This window comes from Kogia breviceps, chromosome 4 (assembly GCF_026419965.1).
Source record: "Kogia breviceps isolate mKogBre1 chromosome 4, mKogBre1 haplotype 1, whole genome shotgun sequence".
Classification (NCBI taxonomy): domain Eukaryota; kingdom Metazoa; phylum Chordata; class Mammalia; order Artiodactyla; family Physeteridae; genus Kogia; species Kogia breviceps.
This window is the reverse complement of record NC_081313.1, coordinates 181,452,782-181,479,387: the sequence shown is the minus strand read 5'-3', so window position 1 is coordinate 181,479,387 and position 26,606 is coordinate 181,452,782. Positions and strand designations below refer to the sequence as shown.

At 57.9% G+C, this 26,606-nt stretch overlaps 2 protein-coding genes across 2 annotated transcripts in view; one reads left to right on the top strand and one right to left on the bottom strand.

The window, feature by feature from the left end:
* Positions 1-18,195: 18,195 nt before the first annotated feature.
* Positions 18,196-20,282, bottom strand: GADD45B (growth arrest and DNA damage inducible beta). Its single transcript, XM_059060398.2, has 4 exons — positions 20,004-20,282; positions 19,800-19,901; positions 19,197-19,419; positions 18,196-18,923 (listed from the first exon to the last, which is right to left on the bottom strand). The coding sequence occupies exons 1-4, from the start codon at positions 20,045-20,047 to the stop codon at positions 18,810-18,812; spliced, it is 483 nt and encodes a 160-aa protein (XP_058916381.1). The 5' UTR covers positions 20,048-20,282; the 3' UTR covers positions 18,196-18,809.
* A 252-nt stretch (positions 20,283-20,534) lies between these two features.
* Positions 20,535-26,606, top strand: part of LMNB2 (lamin B2) — a 36,667-nt gene continuing 30,595 nt past the window's right edge. Inside the window, exons 1-2 of the mRNA XM_067033220.1 lie at positions 20,535-20,667; positions 26,314-26,460. Of these exons, the coding sequence (XP_066889321.1) occupies positions 26,446-26,460 (15 nt within the window). The 5' untranslated portion in view covers positions 20,535-20,667; positions 26,314-26,445. The remainder of the gene's footprint in view (positions 20,668-26,313; positions 26,461-26,606) is intronic.

The following is a 26,606-nucleotide window of genomic DNA, read 5'->3' as shown; positions in this document are numbered from 1 at the left end:
TTCTAGAGTCTCAAGTCCTAGGTAGAAGGTCGGCTTTAAGCAGGAGAAAGGCGAGTTTCTGCTCTACAGAACGTTCGGGAAAAGCTCTGCTTGCATCGCCCCCAACCCACTCCCCACGTGTCAGGAGAACCTAGAGGAGTTTGGCAAACACTCACGTCCCCATCCTCACAGCCACGTGGAGCTGTCCACGTGGAGAGGTTTCCTGGGACAATCTGGGCACACCTATGGGGTCAGAGCTACAGTCCCCCACGTGTGAAAGGCTTAGGGGTAAAAGAAAGAGTTCCCTTGGGTCCTGGAACTGCTCTCCCAGCAACGTCCCCCCTCCGGGAGGAAGCAGTGGAAGCTGCCCTACGGCCAGACATTCCTGCTGCTCTTGACTCTCCGCCAGCCTCGTCCTGGCCACCTTTGGAACGGAGAGGAAGTGCCCTTCACGTCTGGTCTCCTTCCTGGCCAGCACACTTTTGAGACATTCCCTCCGGAGGCCCTCTGACTTCACAAAGCACCTCAGATCCGGAGGGCCCAGGATCCTGGAACCCACTGTCTTCCTGTGACTGTCCGGGAGGGCGGGAACAGGGGGATGGCTGGACAGCGGGTCTGCACGGCCTCTGAGAGCAGTCCGACAAGAGGCAGTGCTGTGGGATGAAAAAAGAACGAGAAGGCAGGTTCTGCCACCAACTCACCTGGGGGACTTCAGCAACTCAACTCTCTGCGTCTTAGTTTCCTCGTCTGAAAAACGAGGATAACTAGTAGCACCAAGGCTGTTATGAAGATATTTAATAGGCGTGAAGTACATAAGAAGTATCCAACACGTAAAACTGGCTGAGAGTTTTTTTGTTTTGGTTTTTTAAATTTTATTTATTTATTTACTTATTTTTGGCTGGGTTGGGTCTTCATTGCTGCGCGCGGGCTTTCTCTAGTTGCAGCGAGCGGGGGCTACTCTTCGTTGTGGTGCGCGGGCTTCTCACTGCAGTGGCTTCTCTCATCGTGGAGCACGGGCTCTACGCGCGCGGGCTTCAGTAGTTACGGCACGCGGGCTCAGTGGTTGTGGCTCACGGGCTCTAAAGCACAGGCTCAGTAGTTGCGGATTCTCAAACACTGCGCCACCCACCGGGGAAGCCGGGGAAGCCCCTGGCTGAGAATTTAAGAGCCTGTAATGCCCTTGACATTCCCCTGGCCTAAGGGACAAAGCAGACAGGCTGGGACCTGTGACGCTTTTGCTGCAGTGCTTGCACCTGGACAAACATCTCCTCAAGCAACAGAATAGGAAGAAGCTATAAAGGACTAAAAATAAGTGCACGCATGCGCAGTTGGGACAAATTAGGAACAGTAAGATACAAAAAGGTCAAAACCCAACTGCCCCTTCTGAGGTGCCAGAGCAAAGGCAGGGTCCTGTGCATAATCCTCGCACACAGCACCACCAAGGGTGTGGGCAGACCACCTAAGTCACCTGTCTGGCCTGACCCCTGTATCCACCGCTATTATCCTCACCCCACTTAAGGGACCAGCTCACCCCTCTTCGGGGATCCAGCAATGGAAGCTGTTACTTGTTTTCCCTCCCTCAGGCTGCAGCACAAGTCCCAGTAAAGCCTTGCCTCCTCTGGCCTCTTACCAATTTCTATTGATCAATGAATCCCAGGTCGGTATCACAAATAAGTGACAACTGTCTCTTTCAACTCCCCTCGGGGCACTTCCACCCAAATGTTGAGCCTGAGTTTACTCTCTGTTCCTGGGCCTTATCGCCCCTGCCAAACTGTCCTCTCTTGGACAGACTCAAGAGGCCTGCAAGAAATCACCCTGCACTACGGGAAAGGTAAAAAATAAACTTAGGACATCACCCGCTGTCACAGCTGCTGTGACCTAAGGCAATACTCAGAAGGGCGAGCCCAGCGACTCCTCTTCCCATCCCGGCACTGAGGTCAGCCAGCCGGGCTGACTTCCCCCTTGGCCGGCCGCCACTTCCTCTCCGTTTCCTGCCCATTTCTCCGAAGATGGGAGGCCCCGGAGGAGGAGCCGGCCCGCTTCTCGGAAGGAGCGCCCCGCCTTCGCCCTGCTTCCTGGGCTGGCCTGGGGGACCGGGGACTGGCCTGCGGGGCCGAGGCCTCCGGCCCGAGTCCTGAGAGGGGCCGCTGCGGGCGGCCACCACCCCAAGCTCGTGCAACACCTGTGCCCCTCCAAGCGCGTCCGCACCCGCCCCTGCCCCTGCCCTTCGCGCCGGGAAGCCAGCGCGAGACCCCGACCACCACCAGGCTCCGCCTCCGCGAGGCTGCGCAGAAAGCACAGAGCGGGGGAACGCGCATCCTCAGACCCTGACCCTAAGGCTCGGCGTCTGATTGGTCGACCGTCTCAGCGAGCCAAGGCGGGATGCGCCTGTGCAGGCACGAGAGGCGGAGCCTTCAGCACAGGGCCCGCCCACTCCGAGGCGTAAAACAGGGTGAGAAGCCTCTGGAAAAGCGCTAAGTGGGCTCCTGGTCGCAAAACGTGCCTTTGTACGTGAGCGCGTTCTCCACACCAAGGCCAGTGTCATCCTAACACACGTATTGGCTTATTTGTTGCCTCTGAGTAAAACCCTTCCCTGTTCCAATAAAGATGTTTAAAAAAAACCCAAACTTTCCCTGGTAAGTTATAACTTGTGGTCTAGTCACGCATGGGAGTACATCTATTCTTTTTTTTTAGTGTATGACTCAAATATTATATACCTGTATACTTTAAAAAAAATTATTTTTTAGAGACTTCCCTGGTGGCGCAGGGGTTAAGAATCCGCCTGCCAATGCAGGGGACACGGGTTCGATCCCTGGTCCGGGAGGATCCCACATGCCACGGAGCAACTAAGCCTATGTGCCACAACTACTGAGTCCACAAGCCACAACTACTGAATCCCGCGCGCCTGGAGCCCGTGCTCTGCAACAAGAGAAGCCACCTCAATGAGAAGCCCACGCACTGCAACGAAGAGTAACCCCCACTTGCTGCAACTAGAGAAAGCCCAGGCGCAGCAATGAAGACCCAATGCAGCCAATAAAATAAATGAATAAAAAATGTTTTTTTAAAATTCTTTTTTAACTGTAAATATGTCCCAAGTATCATATTAAATATAATAGTATTATACTAAAAAAAGTATTTGTTGTTTTTCCAAAATTCCAAATTTCACCAGGTGTCGTGAATTTTATCTAGCAACCTTATTTATAATCACGTGTTCATCATTGTGACCACCTGGTGGGCGTGGCCACGGACCCCTGTGCTCCACGAGGGCAAGCACCTATCAGCTTCTGTGCCTCATTTGTCGGCGCTCAGCAGTCTCTGGTGGTAGGCTGAATAAGCCCCGCCCCGCCCCGCCCCCCGCCCCTCAAAGATGTCCGTCCTAATACCTGGAACCTGTGAATATTTTCCAGACTTTGCCGATGGGATTAAATTAAAGATCTTGAGATAAGGATGATCCTGGATTCCCCCTGGCAAACCCAACTCGTGAAAAGGCCACGTGATGTGGGGCCGTGAACCAAGGGCAGCGGGCGCCTCGAGAAGCTGGAAAAGGCAAGGAAATGGATTCTTCCTCAGAGCCTCCAGAAGGAGCTTGGATGGCCTTGCGGAAACCTTGATTTTAGCCCAGTAACACGGACTTCCAACTCCTGACCTCCAGAACTGTAAGATAATAAATCTGTGTTCTTTGTGGTGACTTATTACAGCAGCAATAGGAAACTCATACAATGCCCCACAAATATTTGCTGAGTGAGTGAAGGAACGGATGAAAGAATGCAAAAGGCAGCTTTGGAACACGGCACCGGTCAGAGCCAGCAGCGTGAGGACAGTGATCTGGCCTCCCGTGTGTGACCAGTCATGAGACCCTTGGTCCGTGAAGTTATCCCAGGGCCTCGGTGTCCTGATCTATAGCACGGGGTCACTCCTGTGAGCCCCAAGGGCCGTAAGGAGTACGGAGGTGGCTGGAGCATCGTCGCGAAGTGTGGAGCGGGAACCCAAAATGTTCCCCTCGGCTCCAGGCAACCGTCGCAGCATCCTTTCTGGGGCCACCTGCTCCATCACCTGCCAGGACCCTGTTCTAAGATCTCCAATCCCTTCACTCACATTTTTTCAGTAACTCTATTGTGGTTATTACCCCACTTTCCTGAAGGAGGCACAGAGAGGTGGAGTCACTACCCCAAGGTTAAGCCCAGCTGCTAAGCTGTAAAGTGTGGATGGAGATGAAACCATCAAGGAACGAGCCTCAGATGGGTCCCACTCCTGCCCTGGGTTCCCTGTGCCTCGGTTTCCCCTCACCAAGCAGATGTTCCTCTTGGGGACATGAGAGCCCCCAGCCAAAGAGTGTGGAGCTCAAGATCCACTCTCCACAGAGCAGACGTGTCAACAACCCTGAAAGGAGGTGAAAGGTGAGTCTCGGGAGCCCCACCCCGTCCTGGAGGTGGAATTCAGATGTAGTAGGTCATGGATTCCGAGAGGCCAGAAGGTCTGGCTCACCTGGGACGTGGGAACGCCCTTGAGAGGCCCCTCCCCCCACAACCAGGAAACATGGGAATCTCCCCCCTCCAGGTCTGCCCCAAGGGAAATCCCCCACTCCTGCGGGCTGTGTGTCCTTGTCTACCCTTTTTGATCCAGGAAAGCCTTGGGTCAGCCAGGAGGAGGAGAGGCGGACGGCCAGCCTGGGTGGAGGAATCCCCAAACCGGCTAAAAATAGCGGTGGAATTTATTCCAACACCTTCCCGAAATAGAAACCAGCCTCCCCGCCCAACAAAAGGCCCGGGCAGCTAGAGAAGGGGGTGGGGTTTCAGGAAAGGTGGCCTCGGGCCACCCCTCCCCTCCCCGCCCCCAGGTCCTTTCTCCCCAACCGTCCGTCCCAGGGCTGGCTGTGCGCAGAAGGGCAGCAGGGTGACCCGGGCACCCAGGTGGGCCGGGACGACCAAGAGGGGGAAGGGACCTTGGAAAGTGGAGTCCCTTCCCTGTCCTCACTGCCCTGGCCCGAGGGCTGCTGACCCGGGAACTGGGAGGGCCAGAGCCACGTGGGCTAAAAATAGCCCTCGCCTCCTCCCAGGCTATTTTTAAAGTCCATTCGCCCTGGCCTCAGCACTAAGGCAGCCAGCCGGTGGGCACACCCCGCCGGGCAGCCCGGGCTCAGACGCTGGCACCGCCTCTGGCCACCGCAGGGGCCAGGGCTGGAGACAGACCAACAGGGTAGACAGATCTGGCTTGAGCGCCCGACTTGCTGGGTGGCGCCAGGGCAACCCAGGCCCTCTCTGAGCCCGCTTGCTGCGGAAGAGAAGGAGACAATCACGTAGGGGGTCCGGACCCCAGAAGGCGCTGGGCAAAGGGGGCTTCCGGCCCCGGCCCCTCACTTGGGACTGGGTGACGACTCTCTGAGAACCCCGAGATGAGGACTGAGCAGCGGCCTATGCGCCAGGCCTGCAAGCCTCACAGATGAGGGCCCGCGGGCCTCAGTTTCCGCATCTGGAAATTGGGGACACTGGCAGCGCCTGGCTCAGGGCCGAGCAGGTACAAGGCGCAGCGCACGTGTCGGCAGCCTGAGTCACTTTCAGTGCTCCGGTTTCCCGCTCCCGCCCACCCAACCCTGGCCCTCCCTGCCCAGGCCGGCTCCAGAAACGCTGGGGCTGATGTCATCCCAGTCGGGTCCAGCCTCCCCGCGCGGCCGACTCAAGCCGGCGCCGCCGTCACAGGCGTTCCTGCGCCAGGGAATCCCGGCCCCCGCGCGGGGGGCCCAGTGGAAACCCGTGACGCCAGCACCCGCCGTCGCCGGTTTTCCGGCCGCGGCGGCGGGGCGGGGCGAGGCGTGCTCCCGCGGCCTCCCACGTTCAACGCCGGCCTCGGGAGCGCGCGCGCACGCTCCCCGAGCGCCGAGCGCCCCGGCGCCTGCAGGGACACGCACTTGCGCGCCTGGGGGGTGCGGGCGTGCACAAGTTCACGGACGAGATGGCGCGTGGAAGGCACCGTGGGCCTGCGTGCGGGGCCCCGGCTGGCTCGAGGGAGGGCGTGTCTGTGATATGCCCAGCCTGGACACACACGCACACGCACGCACGCACGCACACTGCTGGGTGCCGGTGGCCTGTGGGCGTGGGGCCGCGGCGATGACTCTGGGCCTGTTCACCGTCTCCCCGCCAGTCTGGGAGCTAATTACTGTCAGGACGAGACGGCTTGGCTGGAAAGATGAACAAATCGCAGTGTGTCTGCAGCACGTCTGGGTCTGCAGGCCCCATCAGCGTCTGTTCCGGGGGTGTGGGGCGTGACAACCGCGCTGCTAGCTGCGTGCACCGTGGGGAGCCTTGGGCGTGTGCGTGGGTCCTGGCGGGCCTCGGGTGGGTGGTAGGGGCAAGAGCTGTGTGTGTGTGTGTGTGTGTGTGTGAGATCTGTGGAAGGGTTTACTCTCCTTATGTATAAAATGCGTAATTATAGTACTCACCTCCTTGATTATGAGGACTAAATCAGTTAATAGATGTGAGGTGTTTATGCACCGTGGAGCCCAGTAACTCCACTCCTAGGTATTACCCAAGAGAAATGAAAACGTAGGTGCACACCCAGATCCCGCCGCCATGAATGTTTGCAGCAACTTTATTCCTAATCACCAGAAACTGCAAACAACCCAGCTATCCATCCCCAGGTGAACAGGTAAACAGGTCAGGCCATACCATGCAATACGTAGTCAGCAACAAAGAGGAACCAACTAACTTTGAAATATTGACACTCTGAGAGAAGCCAGACCCAGAAGGCCACACAGGGTGTGATTCCATTGATGGGAAACGTCCAGAACAGGCTGATCCACAGACAGTGGGTTCCTGGTTGTCAGGGGCTGGGGAAGGGGGTGGGGAATGACTGCTTAGAGGGCAGGGCTTGTTTTGGGGGATGATAAAAATATTTTGGAATTAGAGATGTTGGCTGCACAAGTCTGAATACACTAAAAACCACTGAATTATACCTTTCAAAGGAGTGAATTTTATGGTATGTGAATTGTATCTGTTTTTTTAAAGGAACAAACTGCTTACACATGCAATAAAGTCTATGCGTCTCAGCTGCACTGTGCTGAGTTCAAGCAGCAGATTCAGAAGGCCGGGTACTGTGTGATCCTACTTATGTGACTTCCTGAAAAAAGCCAAACCTTAGGGACAGAGCAGATGGGTGGTGGCAGGGGCTGGTAGTGGGGGAGGGGGTTGACTGCACAAAGGAGCAGGAAGGGACACCTGGATGGTGGCCTGCTCTCAGTCTTGATTGTTAAGGGTTACACAACTGTATGCATTTATCAGGACTCACCAAATTGTACGCGTAAAAAGTATGAACTTGCTGTTTGTGAATTAGACCGAATTAGACCGCTATACATCTGGCTTCAAAAAAAAAAAACAGTAAGGTGTTTAGAAAAGTGCCCAGTACTTAGTAAAGCAACAGTAGACGCTAGCTGTTACTATTATTGTCCTTGGTGGTGGTGGTGTGTGTGTGTGCACGCGCACGTGCAAGTAGCCCCAAACCCCTGAAACTCGATCCCCGAATATGAAACTTGGATTCTGGGGACACCTGGAGCCCCTCTCCAACACACACACAAACATCTGTGAGCACACACACAACACACGAACACATAAGCACATACATACAAAAATACATGTGCACAGGGACTTCCCTGGCGGCCCAGTGGTTAAGACTCTGCACTTCAGCTGCAGGGGGCACAGGTTCGATCCCTGGTCAGGGAACAAGGATTCCACATGGTTGGGGGGGCGGAAAGCATGTGCATAGAAGCACACACAAAACACATCCACATGAACACATGCACACACACTTAGAAATACACATAGAAATACACACATATTTACATACAACGACATGTGCATGTACACACAGGCACCCACAAAAACACACACCTACACAAATACCCACATACACACAATTACAAAAAACACGCATGCACACTCATACACACGAAAACATCCACACAAATGCGTGTCACCTACACATACACACAGGCCACACACACACACACACACACACGCACACACACACACACACACACACACTCCAGCAGGGCAGGAGCTGCAGGAGCCCCATCTGGAAGCCGGGCTGGGAGCCTCTGGGACAGGACAGGAACAGGACGTGTGTCTGTGTGTTCCAGATTGGGTCGCTGTGAGCTGTGTGTGTCTGCGTGTCTGACGAGGTGGGCGTTTCTGGGCCGCCAGCCTCACTCTCTGTCTCCAGGACACAGACAGGGCCCCTCCCCCCACAGGCCTCCTCCTCCGGGCCCGGTCCCCACCTTCCTGTCCCCACCCTGGCTGCAGGCCGTGGGAGCCTACTGTTTTGGCTGTAAGAGTATGAGAAAGAAGAGGGCCCAGGCCAGGGCCTCTGCTTCTCCCAGCCCCCCTCCGTCTGGGCCTCAGTCTGCTAGGCTGTAAAATGGAAGGATGGTTTCTGGGTGTATCTAGGGTCTGCCTCTCCAGGCGCCCCGTCCTGCACAGCTGTGACCCCGCCCACTCTGGCTGTGTGTTAGTCTGAAGCCTCCTGCAGAAATAGCCGAAGACTGAGCAGAAGCTCAAACAGAAATCCCAGGCCACAGGGCCACCTGGTAACAGAAGTTCAGAGGGTCGGGGGTGGAGTTCACTGCACCCTGAGGAGCCCCTCCAAACCCAGCTGTGGACACCCAGTGGCCTTGGGAGGGGAGGCCAGGAGCCGGGTGGCGGGTGGAGAGCCCAGGCAGAGAAGGGGGGCAATTGCGTGCACAGGAATGTGTGTTTATCCTCCAGGCCTGTGTGTGCACACCTGACTGGTTTCTGCAGGTGAATGAATTAAGGTGGCCTCAGATGTTTCCTGGTCAGTGCGCATGGTACCCACGGGTGTGCACAGGTGTGAGCTTGTTCACGCCCCTGCATACACGCCTAGAATGTCTGTCCAAGGATCTTTCTGTTGTTCCCGGATGTGCAAGTGCCCGACACGTGGTGAACACTTGGCACGTAGTTGCAAACTGATGCGTCCACTTATTCACTGGTTCACTCCACAGATGCTTATCGAGAACCACCCACCTGGGTGCTAGAGACACACCAGGAGCCTAAGGGCGAACATGGACCCTGGGGCCGTCGCCTGTGTTGTAGCAATGCACAAAGGCAAGCCTGTATGTGTGCACAGCACAGACACCGGTGGCGCGCTTCAGGGTTCGCACGCAGACACACGGGGTGTGTGCGCGTCCCCAGTGGCTCCCACGCGGGCATGTGCAGGCTGGGCCCGGCTCCTCCTTGGCGCTGCCCGCCGGCCTCACCCCTCTGCCCAGAGCGCCCCGGGGCCGGGTGGGGCCGGGCAGGCCCGGAAACCTCTCGCAGCTGCTGTGCTCAGTTTCAGGGAAGCCACCTGCCGCCGGCAGCACGCCCGCAGAGCCCACCTGCCTTTGCACCTGCCCCCTGGGCTTCCAGGAAGGCTCGGGGGAGGCCCTGCCCCCAGCCCTGCATGCCTGAGTCCACGGCCCAGACCCACCCGGTGGAGGGCGTGTGCAACCCCGCTTCCTCTCGAACCTTCAGAGCCCCTCACAGCTGGGACCAGCAGAAGAGACTCAAGCAGAGGAGGGTCCCTCTCCAGGAGGGGAAACTGAGGCACACACAAAGGCTCCTTGCAGAGGGTTCCGGCTCTCAGTGGGTGGCCTCCACGCTGCTCCCACCCCAAATCTGCTGGCGTCAGGGGTCTGCACAGCAAACACTTGAACTTGGAAAGAGTTTGCTGTCCTGGTGACCACACATGGTGCTGGCCAGTGCAGGTGTGCTGGTCTGAGGGTTTTTATCTGCTCGTGGTACCTGCACAGACGCGGGTATCTGAGGGTACGGGCATCGGTGATCGTGCATGTACCTCTGTACAGAACGATGCGGGCACACGCTCAGGTGCCACACACGGTGGGTGTTTGTAGGCAGGTGAGTGTCTGCACACAGTCGGCCTTGGCGCGCAGACGGGTCGGCCCACAGTAGCCTTTGCAGGGCGGAGAGGGGTCGGCCCCGCACGCAGATCAGACCCGGGCTGACCCAGTGGGCGTCTGCAGCCGCAGATCAGACCCGGGCTGACCCAGTGGGCGTCTGCAGCCGGAGAGGAGCTCCCCACCGTAGGCCTCGTGCGCGCAGACCCGCGCCGCCGCGGCCGGCTCCCCCCACCCCCCGCGCCCGGCCGGGCAGGTCAGGCGGCTCCGGCGGGGCGTGGGGCGGGCGGCCGGCGGGGCGGGGAGGCTATTCCGGGCGCTGGCGCGGCGCCCGGGCCCTGCGCGCCAGGCCGCCCGGGGAAGGCGCCGCTCACAAAAGGAGGGTCTGTGCAGACGCCCCGCCCTCGGCCCGGCCGCCCGCCGCCAGGGGCTTGGGAAGGGGGAGACGCCGCCGGGGCCGCCGCCGGCCTGGACACCACCCCTCCATGCCGGGGCGGCCGCAGACAGCGCGCCTGGCGGGCACCACAGGGAGGCTGGCACCGCGGGGCACGGGAGGGGGTCGGCGACCGGCGATGGGGGCTCCGATCGCGCACGGGCTGCGCGCCCAGGGCGTACCCTCGGGGGCGCCGGTGGGGGGTCGGGACGTGGGGAAACGAGGGGGACAGGCCCCTGCATTTCGCGCACTCGGGGATTTCTGTCTCTCACACACCCGCCTCTGTCTCCAGTTACCCAATTTAAGGAACGAGGAAGCCGAGACTCCTGCCTGCTGGGGAGGGAGGGGCGTCTGGGGCATGGGTCGGCGCCCCCCACCCCACCCCGAGTGGCTAGCGGGAGGGTGAGGTGGAGGGAAGGGGTAATAAGGGTCGCCCAGGCCCAGCGTTTTGCGAAGTGCTTTCGTGCATTATCTGTTTTCGCCTCGCCACGTGGGAAGGCAGTTAGACTTTCCCTTTTGCGGAGGGGGAAACTGAGTCAAGCTTGCGCACGCCGGTAGCCGGTTAACCGCTGAGACTAGATTCGAATCCAGAGCTCCGCGGCTGCCCCTCCGCGTCTGGCCTGAACGCTGCCCCTCCGCCACCCTGCCAGCCATCCCGGAGGCATTTATGGCGCAGCGGCCGCTCCGCGCCTGCACGCCGGCGATTGCGCGCTCACGCCTGGGGCGGGCGCGCGCACGCGTGCAAAAGGGTGCCCCGCGATGCCCCTCACCCCGCCCCAGCCCAGCACAGCCCCGGACCTTGGGAACCCGGCGCCCGGGAGCAGGGGGTGGGTGGGAACCAGGAGGAACAACAGGGCAGGAAAGAATGGGGAGGTGCTGCGAAGGGACCCCCCCCCCAGCGCCCTCCTCCTGATGCAGCTCTGTGTGTGTGTGTGTGTGTGTGTGTGTGTGTGTGTGTTTGCGTGCGCCCGCTACTCCCCGGGCATCCTCGGCGGGGGTGTCACTCGGCTAGTGTGTCACTCTGGGTCTCTGGAGGTGGTCGCCGTGGGCCCCTGGGTATCTGTGTGCAAGGCTGTGGGTGACTGGCGAACTTGTCCATCTGGTGCCTCCCTCTCCACACTGGGGGGTGGGCTCGGGGGCGGCGGCAGGCAGGCCTCCCAGAATCTTTCGTGCACAACTCCAGGGGGCGTCATTCGCAGACTTTTCCCTTCCAGCAAAGACATGCTCCTCCAGCACTCCCCACCCGCCTGTGCCCGGGGCACCACTTAGACCACCCTCAGGATCGAGCTGGGAGGCCACGGCCTCTGCCAGGCCCCTGTGGTCAGGGAGAGAAAAAAAAGAGCAGGTGAGGCAATGGGGGAACGGGTGGGGCAGGGCACCGCCGGTGAAGCGACCACGGGCTGGTTTGCAGAGAGAAGGGGAAAGCTGAGGACAAGAGGGACAGGGCCAGAGGTCCCACCCCGACCCCGGACCCCGGGGAGTAAGCAGGGAAGCATTACGTAGAAGCCCGGCCCAACGCTTTTCCCAGAAAGCACGTGGTTTCCTTCTGCAGCTTCCTAGAAAGGGGGAGCCCCCCGCTCCGGCAGACATGGGTACCCCCAGGGGCGCCATCTTACCCACTGAATGGGAGGGGCCAGAGGTGTGAAGCTGAGCCCGGGGCTCCCGTGCACCCTGAGGTCTGAGAGCCACTCTTCTGAGATGCTAGCTACCCCTACCCACGTCTCCTTAGCCACTGGAGGGGACAAGCCCCAACACCACACAGCTGTCCTGGGGCCTTTCCGGGACCCACTGTGGGCAGGCAGGAAGTACCAGGGAGTCGAAGCCCGCCCCCAGGAACAGCCTGGAACAGGGAAGGTGAGGTTGCTGTCCCACCACTTCCTCCCTGGCCCGTGTGCGCTGGAGGCTGCGTGGTCCTTTATCTGTGTGTCTGGGGGCAGTGGCCCAGGTGTGTGTTTTCATTCGTTCAGGGTTACTTGGGAAACCAGAGTAGACAAGACACAGAGAGGTGTCAGTTGCATGTGAGCCTAGGGTTCTCACGTGTCCACATGTGTGACTGGGAATTCAGGTTTGGGTAATATTGGGGGGTTATGGGTTGAATTGTGTCCCCTCAAAAGATGCACAAGTCCCGACCCCCGGTACCCGGGAACGGGGAACTCATCTGAAAACAGGATCGTTGCAGATGATCAGGTTGAGATGAGGTCCTCAGGGTGGCCCTGATCCATCGTGACTGGTTTCCTTATAAGAAGGGGACATTTTTGGGGAATTCCCTGGCAGTCCAGTGGTTAGGACTTTGCGCTTTCACTGCCGAGGGCGCGGGTTCGATCCCTGGTCAGGGAGCTAAGATCTCGCAAGCCACGTGGCATGGCCCAAAATAAAAAATAAATAAAATCTAAAAAGAAGGGGACGTCTGGACACAGAGACACACATAGAAGGAAGAGATGTGAAGATACAGGAGAAAAACATCTACAAGGCAAGGAACACCTGAGGCCACCAGAAGCAAGGGAAGCCTGGAGAGATCCGCCCCACAGCCCCAGAAGGAACCAGCCCGGCTGACACCTTTTCTCAGATTTCTGGCCTCAGGAACTGGGAGCCAATAAATCATGCAATAATCATGGCACCCCAGTTGGTCAGGAGCTCTGGGTCCCAGGCTCACTCCGGGGACTCCAGGACCGCGAGGCCCGGCCCCACGTGTATGTGAACTTCAGGGACGCCATATAGCGACACAGATCCAACCACCCAAACACGTAACCACGCAGTTTCAGAGACCGAGCCCTACTCACAGGGACACAGGCAGAGAGGCAGATGCTACCATGCACAGGTAGAAGGAATCAAATAGTCGCATACCAACCAACCAACCCTTCTGGGAGGTTCTCCCTTCCACTCGAAGTGCCTTACACATCTTCACTCATTTAACGCTCAGGACGCCTGAGAGATGGGCACTCCCATTACTATGCCCATTGTACAGATAAGGAAACTGAGCCCAAAGAGGTGAAGCAATTTGCCCAAGAGCGCAGGGCCGGCAGCCTCCACGCCAGGTTACAGCTTCCCCGGAGAGGTGGTGTCGCTGCGTCTGGCCAGGACCCGGCACTTGGCTGGTCAGTGTGTCCCTTAGGGACAAAACAGTCTGTTCCAGGGAAAGAGGTGACTGATGGATCAATCTCTGGTTATATGTAACTCCGGATCCGGGCTTGAATCTCCGGGACACAGCATTGAGGAAATGCCAAGTGGGTTCCACGAGGGGCTTGGCCACGAGGGGCCCGGAGGCTGAGAAGAACACATCTCTCCCAACCCTCTTGAATCTGCAGCCGAGCACAGGAGGCGGATACGGAGCAAAGGGTGGCAGGATGAAGTTGGCATTCCAAACAGGGCGGGGCAGGGGAAGTGGACAGAGCCAGGAGGCAGGCTCTGCGGGGTCTTATCTGGAGGGCTCCCTGAGGAGGACATCTGAGGTGAGGACAAGAGGGTGCTGGGTGTTAGCTTGCAGAAAGGGAGGGACGAAGGGTTCTGGGCAGAGGCTAGAGGGCCAGGTGTGTAAGCAGCGTCTAGGCCCAGGTGTGTGGGCCACGCCGCATGCCAGGGGTGGGGTGGGATGAGGGTGCGGTGCCTCCCCAGATCCTGGGCTACGGGGAAGTGCTAGTGCTGCTGGGATTCCAGGTACCCACGCTGGGGCCCACAGACGCAGGGCGGGCACTACTACAAGTCCAAACTTTGGTAGTGACACACCCTGCAAAGCAGATGAGCCCCCAGATGTCATGCAGGTGACAAAAGCCAGACACAGAAGGCCACAGAGTGTGTGCTTCCGCCTGTATGAAACGTCCAGAACAGGGACATCCACAGAGCGAGAGAGTGGATTCGTGGTTGTCAGGGGCTGGGAGAGGATGGGGGTGACTGCTCATGGGCTCATGGGGACGGGGCTTCTTTCTGGGGGTGATGGAATGTTCTGGAACTAGATCGTGGTGATGATTGCACAACTGTGTGAATATACTAAAAATCACTGAATTATACTTTAAAGGGGGTGAATTTTATGATATGTGAATTATATCTCAAATATATATATACATATATATGTATATATATGTATATATGTATATATATACATATATATGTATATATATATATATATATATAAAGTTCTAACTCTGAATTACTACCTGTAAAAAGCAGGGAATAACAGTACCTACCTCGTGGGGTTGTTTTCAGAAGGATAAGAGATGGCAGGGCTGAGGGGCTGGCCCAGTGCAACGTCAGCTACTATCGTATCACTTCTCTCAGTATCGCTGCCCTATGTGACTATCTCACTCCTGCCCCCCCCCAGCCCAGGCCCCAAGTCCAGGGGGACATTATGGGCTTCATGACTTGCTCACAAGGCCAGCCCCCTTTCCCGGGCAGGGAGGGTTCAAGGAAATAGCTGGAAGCGTACACACCATTGAGGCCTGGGGACTGGGAGCACATCTGTATTTACATATGTCACCACGCGTGTGATTCTGTGGTCGTGTCCACTGTGGCGTGTGTGTGCACAGGCGCACGTGGGGACAGACGCTCGACGGAGGCGGCGTGTTTAGGGGACAGACTTGGAAAGGGACCTCAGAGAAGCCACGTGCCTAAGCGGATGGGGTGAAGCTGGAGTCTGAGCCCTCCACCCAGAAGTGCTGGGGGCACCCATGTGGGCAACAGTGTGTATGAGGTCTGGGGAGCTGTGTGTGCGTCTTCAGGTGTGCCTGCGTGTGTGTGTGTGTCTCAGGCCCGTGGGTGTAGGTGTGGCTGGAGGTGAGTGTGGATGCCCTGAGAGGAGAGCCAGGCGTGCCCAGCTGGGGAATGGCGTCTTCCTGCACTGTCCTGCTCCTGGCATCCAGCCCCCAGCAGTGGCAGCCCCGGGGAGGGGGCACCTGCAGCAGTGACCAAGCCTTTGTGACCTGTGGCCACTCCTCCCTGAACTCTGGCGGGGGGGGGAGGAGTGTATTGGGGTGCAGCCTTCCCCCTCTCCCTGTCCCCCTGGGTTTTCAAGACTCCTGACCAAGCCGTGGCTCCTCCAGTCTGGACCTCAGGCTCCTTTTCTGGAAAATGGGACAACGGCATCGTCCTCAGTGGACAGTGGTCAAGTTAAGGGTGTCTGCACCCAGCGACGACCGAATCAGCCGAGCTGCTGTTATTACCTCCTCCGAACAGCCGTTGGATTCTGGGTTCGGTCAGGAAGACTCAATGCTTTTATTAACGACAGCAACAACAACAGCAAGAGTAGTAACAGCATTAATGAGAATAATGGGAGAACTGGTATCAGAACGTAGGAGCCATGACCCTGCAAGTTCGCACGTTCGCGCGGTGGCAGCGGAGAGAGCTGGGGTTCACCTCCCCTGGAAAGCCACGCCCCCTCTGCGAAGCCACGCCCCCTCTGCGTCGTCAGTTAACCCCTAACCCTAACCTTCGAAGTAAATGACCCAAATACCGAAGTTAAAGTCAAGACAGGGTCAGGAACGGTGCCCGCAGAGAGGCAAAGGGACAAATCGGCGAATCCTATCTTGATTTACAGTTTTGGTCCCCAAGAGATATTCTCTCTGTCTCCCTCTCGTTTTTTTTTTTCTTTCTGTTTGCATTCGAGTTAGAAATATATTGCTTGAAAATATTCTTTATCTTGCCCACCGAGATTTTGGTCTCCTGCTGTCTTAAATTTTGCACGGAAGGCGTGTCCCGCTCGCCTCACCCTAGTCTCGGCTCTGCTAATTCGCAGGGTGGCTGTGAGAGGATGAAAGGAGATGCTTCTGAAAATGCAGGGGACAGTAATAGTCGTAGCCGTAATAATGGCTAATCCTTTTTATACATTCTGTGTCAGAGGAGCTAATCTAAGGAATATATGTTTCGTTTAACCTCAACAGTCCATGAGGTAGGTAGCAGTATTACCCCTATTTTTCAGAAAGAGCAACTGAAGGCGCAGAAAGGTTAAGCTCAGGGTCACACAGCTGGGGTCCCACCCATGCCCTGTATCTCCTTGGACCCCAGGGGCCTGGGGTCTTGCCCCCACTGCACAGGGGACTTAGGGAGGAGAGAGTCAGAGGTCATGCGGCCCTTTGGTCTGGCCAAGGTCATGATGGGGCCAGAGCAGCCCACACCCGCGGGCGGAGCCGGCCGGGAGCTTCTCCTGGGTGCCCCGCCTGCCTCGACAGGGGGAAGTCCAGGTCACCATTGGAACAATGGGCCCAGCCCTGTCCACCTCGGTCCTTCCCCATCGATGCCCCCCACTGAGGTCCCTCAGCCTCTGCTCCCCTTCCCCTCTCTGGGCCCCATCTCAGGGATCCTCCCCATCTCCGCCCTACCCCCTCGCAGTCCCTTCTCCACCCCTCGGGGCTTCAGTCCCCTCACCTGCCAACTCCAGTAGGATCCCCTTTCTCCCCTCAGACTCGTCCCTCCTCTCCGGGAGCTCAAGTCTCCTCACTCCCGTGCCCCCCACCCCTACAGGGGTTCCTTCGGCCCTTCTCCCCCTCCCGTTCTTGGTTCCCCCTCGCCCCACCCCCATCCCTAAACCCCTCCTCTTCAAACTCCCACCTCCACCCCTCAGGGCTCCGGTCATTCCACTTAGAATCTCCCCTCCCCCAAATCCCTGCGGAGATTCCTTCCAACCCCCCTTAGACCCGCCAAGTTCCCCTTCCCCGCCCTCCACCCCGCGGGGCTCGGGTATCTCCTCTTAGCATCTCCCCTCCCCCACCCCCAGAAGGATTCCGCTCCCCGGGGCTGGCGGGGGCGTTGTCCCTAACTCCGGGCTGCATCGCATTTTCCTCCCTCCCCACTCCGGATCTCCCCTCAGGAGGGATTCCCGCCCCTCCCCCCTCGTCTCCCTCTGGGATTTCCCCCTTTCTCCTTCCCTCCCCCCTCCTCCCCTGGCGGGGCTCCCCCCAGCCCCGTGACTCCCCGGGCGCCGTCGGGGTTTTCCTCACTCGCCCACGTGCGGCTCCGTGGAAAGGTCGCGGCCTACGGCTGGCCCCCGGGTTACCTCCCCACCCGGTTCCCAGGCACCTCCAGGGTGCAGGGCAGAGGGGAGGGGGTGTTGCACGGGCCCCGCGAGTTCACCCCGCAGACTCAGCGCGGGAAGACTGAGGCCGGAGCTCGGGCTGAGCCGCGCTCCCAGTTCCCTGCCCCGGGCCAGGGGAGTCACCGCGCCTGCGAGTTCAGGGGAAAAGGAGGTGGCCGGCCAGGCCTCACAGTTTCGGTTTAGAGGCAAAACGCAGCGTGCCTGCGTGCCAAGCCCAGCTGGGCCGGGAGCACGACTTCCTGGGGTATTTTTCTGCTTGTTGATTTTAGTTTGGGGAAAGAAAAAAAAATCTTTTTTTCTTTAGTGCAGTGCAGAGGCCCACCCTGGGAGGGAGCAGGCCTGGGTGGGGGGATTGATCTCTGGGGGATCCCCAAAGCTCTTCCTGCAACGCCCAAGCCCAGGGGCAGCTCTGAGCTCCAAGCCCACCTCGTTGTGTGGTCGAGGTGGCCCCTTGACCTCTCTGGACCTGGGCTGCGGTGGCAGCCGGGCGGGCAGGGGCTGCAGGCAGCCCCCAGGGGTGCGTCTATATGTGCGCAGAGTTTGGGGTTGGCTCAGCGAGTAACAGCGGCGGTCCGGCGGCCAGGTTTCGTAATAAACCGGTCTTTTAATTGCTCCGGGGCAGGAGGAGGGGAGAAGAAAAAAAAAAAAAGAGGCAGAGATTTGTTGGACTTGGGTGGCGCCGGCTGCAGAGAGAAGAGGCACTGTTTTTGCAAAGAGCCTGGAGCAGCTAACTCGGACTTAAGTAACACTTCCTGGTGAGCCTGCAGGAGGTGGCGTGGGCGGCGCCAGTGCTGTCGGAGCGCAGGCGAGGTGGAGGTCCTGGTCCCGCACTGAGGCCGGCGGTAAATACACAAGAACCCAGAAGCTTTAACAATTTATTACAAGGCCATCATAGTAGAAGTAAAAATATATGTATCTGTAAGCTTCCCATCTTTCTTTCACCGATTCAAGTAACAAGTGCAAGTAACAAAATAGATTGTCTATTTAGTTTGCAGACTGGGAGCTCCCCGGTGCAAAGCAACATCAGCCCCGGCTCCCAAGTCCCAAAGTACTGTCCCGGCCAGGGTGCGGACACTCGGCCCACCAAGGCCCATTTGCACATGTCAGCTCTGGTCTCGAGGGCGGGGTACTATCAGTCCCACCCCACCCCTGAAGTGTGGAGTCTAGGCCCTCCTGCGGGGGGGGGGGGACAGCTCCCCCACTCCAGCTTCTGCTCTGTCGCCAGGCCTGAGCTCCAGGGTCCCCTCTCTTGCTGGCCTGGGTCCCATCTTCTCCTCACACGCTGCTGGCACTGTTCCAGGCCCGGCGCCCTGGGGTGGCCGCGCGCTCCCTCTCCTGTCTTCAGCCTCCAACGATCCTGCCCCCGATGGTCTCATAGGTTGGGTTGTTTGGGGGGGGTTCTGGGAGGGAAGGGGATCAAATATTTATTTTATCGTGTTTTTTGGCAGCAACAGGTTCTGACGTCAGGCAGGGTCTCAGCGCTCCTGGAGCGGGATGTAGGGGACCCACTGGTTGTTCTCCCTGCTCTCTTCGCAGTAACTGGCAACCTCCACCAGGCCGTGGCTTTTCCAGGCGTCTGTGTGAGGGTTCTGTGGGAAGGCGAGAAGACGGGGTTCAGTGGGAGCCCCAGGAGTGGCTGGGGAGCCCCCCTCACCCAGGGTCCCCCTTTGGGGAAGGCAGGCTGGCTCAAAATAGCTCGCTGGGTGACTAAGGCCCCGAGACCCGGCCGGGTGCCCACGGGGACATGCCGAGCGTGGCTGAGCGCTGAGCTGGTGCAGACCGGCCAGCTCGACTTTGTTGACAAACACGAGCCCAGGTGCCGGGGTGGGGAGGGGGCGGGGCGGGGCCGAGGCCCAGCTCACCGTAACCAGGAGGCAGTGCAGGTCCCGGGCCTCGGTGGTGCCCTGGGTCTCGGCCGGCTCGCCCAGCAGCTGTGCCAGGCGCTGCATTCCTGACACCCGCACGATGTCAATGTCGTTGTCACAGCAAAAGGACTGGATGAGCGTGAAGTGGATCTGCAGGGCGATATCGTCCTCCTCCTCCTCGTCAATAGCCAGGAGGCACAGGACCACGCTGTCAGGGTCCCTGAGGAGCCAGAGTGGGATGGTGGGTCAGCTGGGGACTGGGGAGGGGCCTCCGTTACGGCGGGGAGTTTGCAAAAGCAAAGAGAAACTGCAGGTGCGCAAGGAATCGCGTCTGCATGCAGATGGTCGGGGAGAAGACATTCGGTTCAAAGGATGAAGCGGTAAGGCAGGGGCATAGACGGGGTGACTGCCTGCAAATGATGCAGCACCGGGATACTGCAGCCTCCACCCCTCAAAAAAAAGAAAGCAGAAAGACCCTCGACCCACAGTAGGGACACTTGGGGGTGTCCCAGCCCCATGTAAGCGAGGGATGCAGCACGGAGCGTGCAGAGCGGAGGAGGTCCCCACCCGCGCCCAGCCCGGGGCCAGGGTCTCACTCACACATTCATCAGCTTGGCCGACTCGTACACCCCCACGGTGAGGCGGTCCTGGCGCTGCGCGGCCACCAGCAGCTCCTCCACCGCGGCGCTCACGGTCTGCATCCTGGGGCCAAGGGAGACGGGGGTCAGCGCCGGGCCGGCCACGGGGCGCTCCGGTCCCCGCCCGGCCCGGCCGACCTCAGGCGGCGGGGGCCTCGCTACTTACTTCTGCGCCGCGTTGTCGCACGCCACGAGCTCTTCCAGTGTCATGTTGCAGTTATAATCCACAGTGGAAAACAGCCCCACGACAGTTCCAAGGGAGAAAATGCAAAGTCCGAGGCCGGAGAGCTCAAAGCCTTCCTACGGAGCCCAAGCGTTCGTCAAGACCTTCGGAAGGCAGCGAAATCCTCCCCAAATAAGGCGGAAAAAAAATTGCAAATGCCTCAGCAAGAATAATCCGTGCAGCTGCAGAGAAGAGCCTGACGTACTCGGCTTCACCACTCTAGCGCGCGGCTGCCGGCGCCGCCTTTTATAGACTTGTATAAACAGGGGCGTGGCCCCGGTGGTTCATCCGCCCCTCCTATTGGAGAATAAACAAAGGCGAGAGAAACCCGCGCTGCGGTTGGCCGGCGGCGGGGAGGGGGCGGGGCGCCGCGAGGGGGTGCCCCACGTGGGGGCGAGAGCCGGGAGGAGGGCGCGGGGCGGGGCGGGGTGGGAAGCCGGGGGAGCTTGAGTGCCAGAAAAGAAAAAAAAAAGCAGAAGTTTTCTCCTGATTTCCCGGCAGCCGTGCCGCGTTTCGGGGAGCGCGCGGGATTTCCAGCGCGCGAGGCGGCCCGGACTTTCGGGGGCGCCTGGAAACCCCGGAGAGTCCCCGGCCCGCGCCTTTCCAGGTTCTGCTGGGGTTTTGCACGGAGAGGGAGTACGCTTTGCAGCCTGATCCTTTCTAGGTGGTGGTGGCGGGAGTCTCCCCAGGCTTCAGGGACCCCAGACCCTGGGTGGCTTTACTTTCTGGGTCTCTGTGTCCCTATCTGTCCAATGGGAATGCAGCGCTGGCCTCTTTGTATTGCAGTGAGTCCTAAATAAAATGAGGGGTGCACGGTAAGCGTTTAACAAGAGGTGGTGGTCGCTGGAGGCCGCCTCGAAGTACCCAGAAATGGGGGCTGCAAAGCCTAAGGTGGAGACCGGGCGGCCTCTCCCCACCCGCCGCGAGTTTCAGGGTGGGGCGCGTGTGGGAGGCGCAGGTGGCTCGGCCTCGCGGGCTCCGCGCCCCCTGCAGGCGCCTCGCGTTGCAAGGTCTGACTGCACGTTCGCCTCGCACCTGACTGTGGGGGAAATCGAGGCCCGGGAGAAGCGAGGGGAACCGGTTCCTGAGTGCGTCGCGCGCTGCCTCCTGGGCGCGCTTGCAGTGGTGGTCGCCGCCTTTATTTCCTCCCTCCAGAGCGGGCGCGTTATGTACCTAGCGCGCACTGGGCGCCAGGCTCCCCGTATCACGGTTCATTTAACCCCCAAGGACGCGGGAAGCAGGGGCTACTCTCATCTGCAGGATGCAAAAGGGGAAACTGAGGCTTGGTGAGGCCTCCACTCCCCCAAGCCCCCGGTTAGTTCGTGCTGGAGCCACACGTGTGCGCCAGCCACAGCCGCACGCTGGGACGGCCGCCAGCCTCGCCATCTCCCCTGGAAAGCAGTTCACGAGCCAGGCGGGCAGGCCCGCGTGGGACTGGCTACCACGGCCGAACGGGGGCTCCCGATGACTCACAGCTGCGCCCCCTCCCCCGCCAGCCTGGGTCTGGCCTCCGCCCCGCGGCTCAGTTCCCCCAGCTCCCGGGCTCGCTGTCCGGCTGACGCATCGCGCCGCCTCCGCGCCGCCCACCGTGGGGGTGCGAAATGTCCCGGGAGCTGAGGGGCGCAGCGGCGCCACCTGGTGGCCGCGCGAGGTCCCTGCGCCCGCAGCGCCGGAAGGGACAGACTGGAGGGGGCGGGGTGAGGAGGAGCAGGACTGGGACTGGGGTGGCAATTGCAATATTTTAAATACGCAATATTTTATATGTGAAACATGTATTTAATAACTTTATACTTGCAATATTTTTTAAAAATCAACTAAACTACTGCCCAGGGGCGCCTGCTTTTGTTTGTTTGTTTGTTTTTTTAATTTGGTTGTGCTGGGTCTTAGTTGCAGCTCAAGGTCTCCTTAGTTGCAGCTCCAGGGCTCCCTAGTTGCCGCACGTGGTCTCCCCAGTTGCCGCATGCGAACTCTTAGCTGCAGCATGCACGTGGGATCCAGTTCCCTGACCAGGGATTGAATCCGGGCCCCCTGCATTGAGAGCATGGAGACCCAGCCACTGCGCCACCAGGGAAGTCCCCTGGGTTTTTTTTTAACGGTAAAATATGCACGATATTCATCATTTCGATCACTTGTACCGGTCAGTGGAATTAAATACATTCACGATGCTGGGTAAGAATCATCGTGATCTTGACCCAAACCTTTTCTATCATCCCCAGAGTAAACTCTTGGGAATTAGACATGAATTGCCCCCAGCTCCTGACACCCACCATTCTCCTTTCTGTCTCTATAAATTTGACCCTTTAGGGACCTCCTATAAATAAAATCATGCGGTATTCATCCTTTGGCGTGTTATTTTCCTGAACATAATGTCCTCAAGGTTTATCCATGTTGTTCATCCACGTGTGTGTCTGCACTGCCTTCTTTTTGAGGCTGAATAATACTAGACTGTAGGGAGGGGCCACATTTAGTTTATCCATTCATCCATTGATGGACACGTGTTGTTTCCACCATTTGGCTGTTGTGGACGCCCGTTTTTGTCAACAGTTTTATTGGAACAAAGGGCAGGGTATAGGGTGAGGGGAGTGAGGTATACACCTCAGACACAAATTTTAAGGGAATGCCACAAAACTCAGTCACCAAGATAAACAGTATTATAGGGGCTTCCCTGGTGGTCCAGTGGTTAGGACTCCTTGCTTCCACTGCAGGGGGCACGGGTTTGATCCCTGGTCGGGGAACTAAGATACCACAAGCTGCATGGTGTGGCCAAAAAAAAAAAAAAAAAAAAAAAGGATATATATATATATATATTTTTTTTTTTTTTTCCCCCGTACGTGGGCCTCTCACTGTCGTGGCCTCTCCCGTTGCGGAGCACAGGCTCCGGACGCGCAGGCGCAGCGGCCACGGCTCACGGGCCCGGCCGCTCTGCGGCACGCGGGATCCTCCCGGACCGGGGCACGAACCCGTGTCTCCTGCATCGGCAGGCGGACTCTCAACCACTGCGCCACCAGGGAAGCCCAAAAAAAAGGATATTTTTTATTTAAAAAATGTATGTCATGGGCTTCCCTGGTGGCGCAGTGGTTGAGAGTCCGCCTGCCGATGCAGGAGACACGGGTTCGTGCCCTGGTCCGGGAAGATCCCACATGCCGCGGAGCAACTAAGCCCGTGAGCTATGGCCGCTGGGCCTGCGCGTCCGGAGCCTGTGCTCCGCAACGGGAGAGGCCACAACAGTGAGAGGCCCGCATACCGCAAAAAAAAAAAAAAAAAAAAAAAAAAAAAATGTATGTCAAAAAATCCCCATCCATGATGAGCAAAAATCAATGTTTTATATACAGACACCATCTGACAGGGTGGGGGGTGGAGGGCAGGGAGGTGAGTTGTGCACATGCAATGTCAGATCCTGTTTTTATTTGCAGTTTTGATATTTTATTCATCATGGATTTTTCTGTATTGATTTTGACCTTTGAAAATATTGCATTAAAATATTTATCTTGAGGATTGAGTTCTGGGCACCCCCTTAACCTTTGCTCCTAAGGTGAGTGCAGCCATGAGAATGTCCCTGTCTGCTCCTAGAAGAGAGAGGTGACCCTCTTCACAGGGGAACCCTCACCACCCTTATGGAGAACATGTGAGGTGGCAACTTCCCCAGCCAGGAAACCGAGCATATCTGCACCCACCTTGCAAATGAGATACCTTGCCTCTAGAATTGATAAACATAAGCGCTTTAAAATTTAATTTTGCATTGCATTCAAGATACGCACAACAGCAAACTTTTCTTGAGCATTTACTACATGCTCAGCCTTTTGTAAGCAGTTTCTCCTTTGAGGCCCATGAAGCAGCACTTGTGTGATGGTTGCAAGTTTATAGGGGGTGCAGTAGAGACTCAGGAAGATGGTGCTGTTCACCCAAAGGCATGGAGTTCAGAGCTGTCCGAGGAGATTCCAAGATACTCCAGCTATTCCAAAAGGCAGGGTTAGGACGGGATGTTTGGAGTCTAGAGGGAAAGAGAGGGAAATTGGGGGGTGCAAAGTTTAAAGGGGCGCCAAAACCTTATCAAGGTAATCTTTTTCTCTCATTGTTTATCAAGCTAGAAATCATATACCAGGGCTTCCCTGGTGGCGCAGTGGTTGAGAATTCGCCTGCCGATGCAGGGGACACGGGTTCGTGCCCCGGTCCGGGAAGATCCCACGTGCTGCGGAGCAGCTGGGCCCGCAAAAAGAAAGAAATCATATACCATAAAAATCCACCTTTTAAAAAAAAAGTTTATTTATTTATTTTTGGCTGCATTGGGCCCTTGTCGCCGTGCGCAGGCGCTCTCCAGTTGTGGCAAGTGGGGGCCACTCTTAGCGGCGGTACGCGGGCCTCTCACCGCTGTGGCCTCTCCCGTCGTTGCGGAGCACAGGCTCCGGACGCGCAGGCGCAGCGGCCACGGCTCACAGGCCCGGCCGCTCAGTGGCATTTGGGATCTTCCCAGACCAGGGCTTGAACCCGCGTCCCCTGCATCGGCAGGCGGACTCTCAACCACTGCGCCACCAGGGAAGCCCAATGTGCTAGTTTAAATCATAATGCACGCCAAAAGACCCAGGATGAGCAGAATATTAAAATTTCCCATCAAGACAGGGTCATATTGGAGCCCCAGACCAAAGGAAAACAGTATGGTCCTGTCTTGATTTCAAATTTTGATAATGTAATCAGCATGGATTTTTTTGCATTTAAAAATTTTTTTAAATATTGCATTGAAATAGGATTTTTCATTGTGACTGAGCTTTGGCCTCACCCTCGTTCTGGCCCTGCTTCTTGGGACCCTGCCTTTAACTCCCACCCCAAGCAAACCTGGGAGACAGGAGTGATGTTACCAGTGGACAGAGGGGAAACCAAGTGTCTAGGAGGTTGGGGCGTTGGTTTTGCCTTGGGGGGTGGATCAGTGTTCTCTCCCAGCAGGGCAGCTGGAATGCTGCAGGGTTAGGAGCCCCAGGGCTGGGGAAGGACATTTGAGAGGTGAGTGCAGAGCTGGAGGCCCCTTTGCATCATAGGAGGTGTTATGGACCAAAAGTTTATGTCCCCAAAATCCATAAGCTGAAGCCCTACCTAACCCCCATGGGATGGCGCTTGGAGGCGGGGCCTTTGGGAGGGGATGAGGGTTAGGTGAGGTCGTGAGGCTGGGGCCCCCCGCCCGTAGGATTCGTGTCCTTGTAAGGAGAGGAAGAGAGACCAGAGCTCTCTCTGCCATGTGAGGCCACAATGAGACCAGGAAGCAGGCCCTCACCAGGAACTGGCCACGCCAGCACCCTGATTGTGGGCCTCCCACTTCCAGGGCGGTGAGGAATCGTGTCTGTGGTTTAAGCCCCAGCCTGTGGTGTTCTGTTATGGTCACTCAAGCCAGCTAAGACAGGAGGGGTGTGAGGGACAGGGATGAGAAGAACGGGGGCTCAGGGCAGGGGTTGGGGGTGACCAAGGAGACTTCTGACTGCCTGGCTTTGAATCCCCTCCTGACCAGCTACATGAACTCGGGCATGGCATCCCGTGCACGAGACCCCCGTGCCTCAGTTTCCCCCTCTGCAAAATGGAAATAATAGCGTTATCTAGGAATGTTCTGAGCACAAAATGCATTCAATCTGGTCCGCACTTAGGAGAGGGCTCTGTGCGTGGTCACTGCCCCCTAAATGGGGGAATTAGGGACTTCCCTGGCAGTCCATGGGTTAAGACTCTGAGCTCCCAATGCAGGGGGCACAGGTTTGATTCCTAGTTGGGGGACTAAGATCCCGCATGCCGCATGGCATGGCCAAAAGAGAAAATAAAATAAAAAAACCTAAAAATAAATAAATAAATGGGGGAGTCAGGCGTTGATTGAAGGCCTACTGGGTGCTGATTCAGCACTGGCGGGGTGGTAACGCAACTACTTCAGGTGGAGTGGTCAGGGTGGGCTTCTCTGTGGAGGTGACATTTGAGCTGAGACCTGAGTGATATAAAGAAACCAGACCTGGGAGGCTGTGAAGGGAGAGGGCTCTGGGCACAGCACATGCAAAGGCCCTGAGGTGGGGCCACACCTGGCACATGAGAGGATCCCCGAGGAGTTCCGGAGGGCTGGAGCAGAGGGACTGGGGGGAGGGGAGAGGAGATCGGGAAGGTGTGCTTTGGGGGCTGCAGGTGGGGTCTGGATTTGACCTGGGGTCAAAATAGCAAAGGAAGCCTTTGGCAAGCTTGAAGCAGGGGAGGGGCTGGCCTCTGACATCATTTTTTTTTTTTTTTTCCGAAGATGAACAAGACATGATTCCGGTCCCCAAGGAGAGGCTTCCGGGTGGAGGTGAGTCATCATCTGAACTTCTAGACGTTGGGAAGACAGGATGGACTGGGAGGAGGTGGAAACAACACACACCAGGTGGCAGAGATGTCAAGGGCAAAGGTGAGGAGGCGGGGAGGCCGGGGTCACATCTGGGGATACTGAGGAGGATGGGGGTGGGGCAGGGGTGGGGGAAGCAGCCACAGCAGGAGGAGGCTGGGATGTCTGTGACTGTGACATGGGGGGGGGGGGGAAAGGGCTTGGTAGGG

Coding starts and splice junctions, on each gene's coding strand:
- GADD45B (XM_059060398.2), bottom strand. CDS start 20,047: ATGACACTGGAAGAGCTCGTGGCGTGCGACAACGCGGCGCAGAA. Junction 19,902..20,003: donor TGCGACAACGCGGCGCAGAA/GTAAGTAGCGAG, acceptor CCTTGGCCCCAG/GATGCAGACCGTGAGCGCCG. Junction 18,924..19,196: donor TGCACTGCCTCCTGGTTACG/GTGAGCTGGGCC, acceptor GCCTTCCCACAG/AACCCTCACACAGACGCCTG.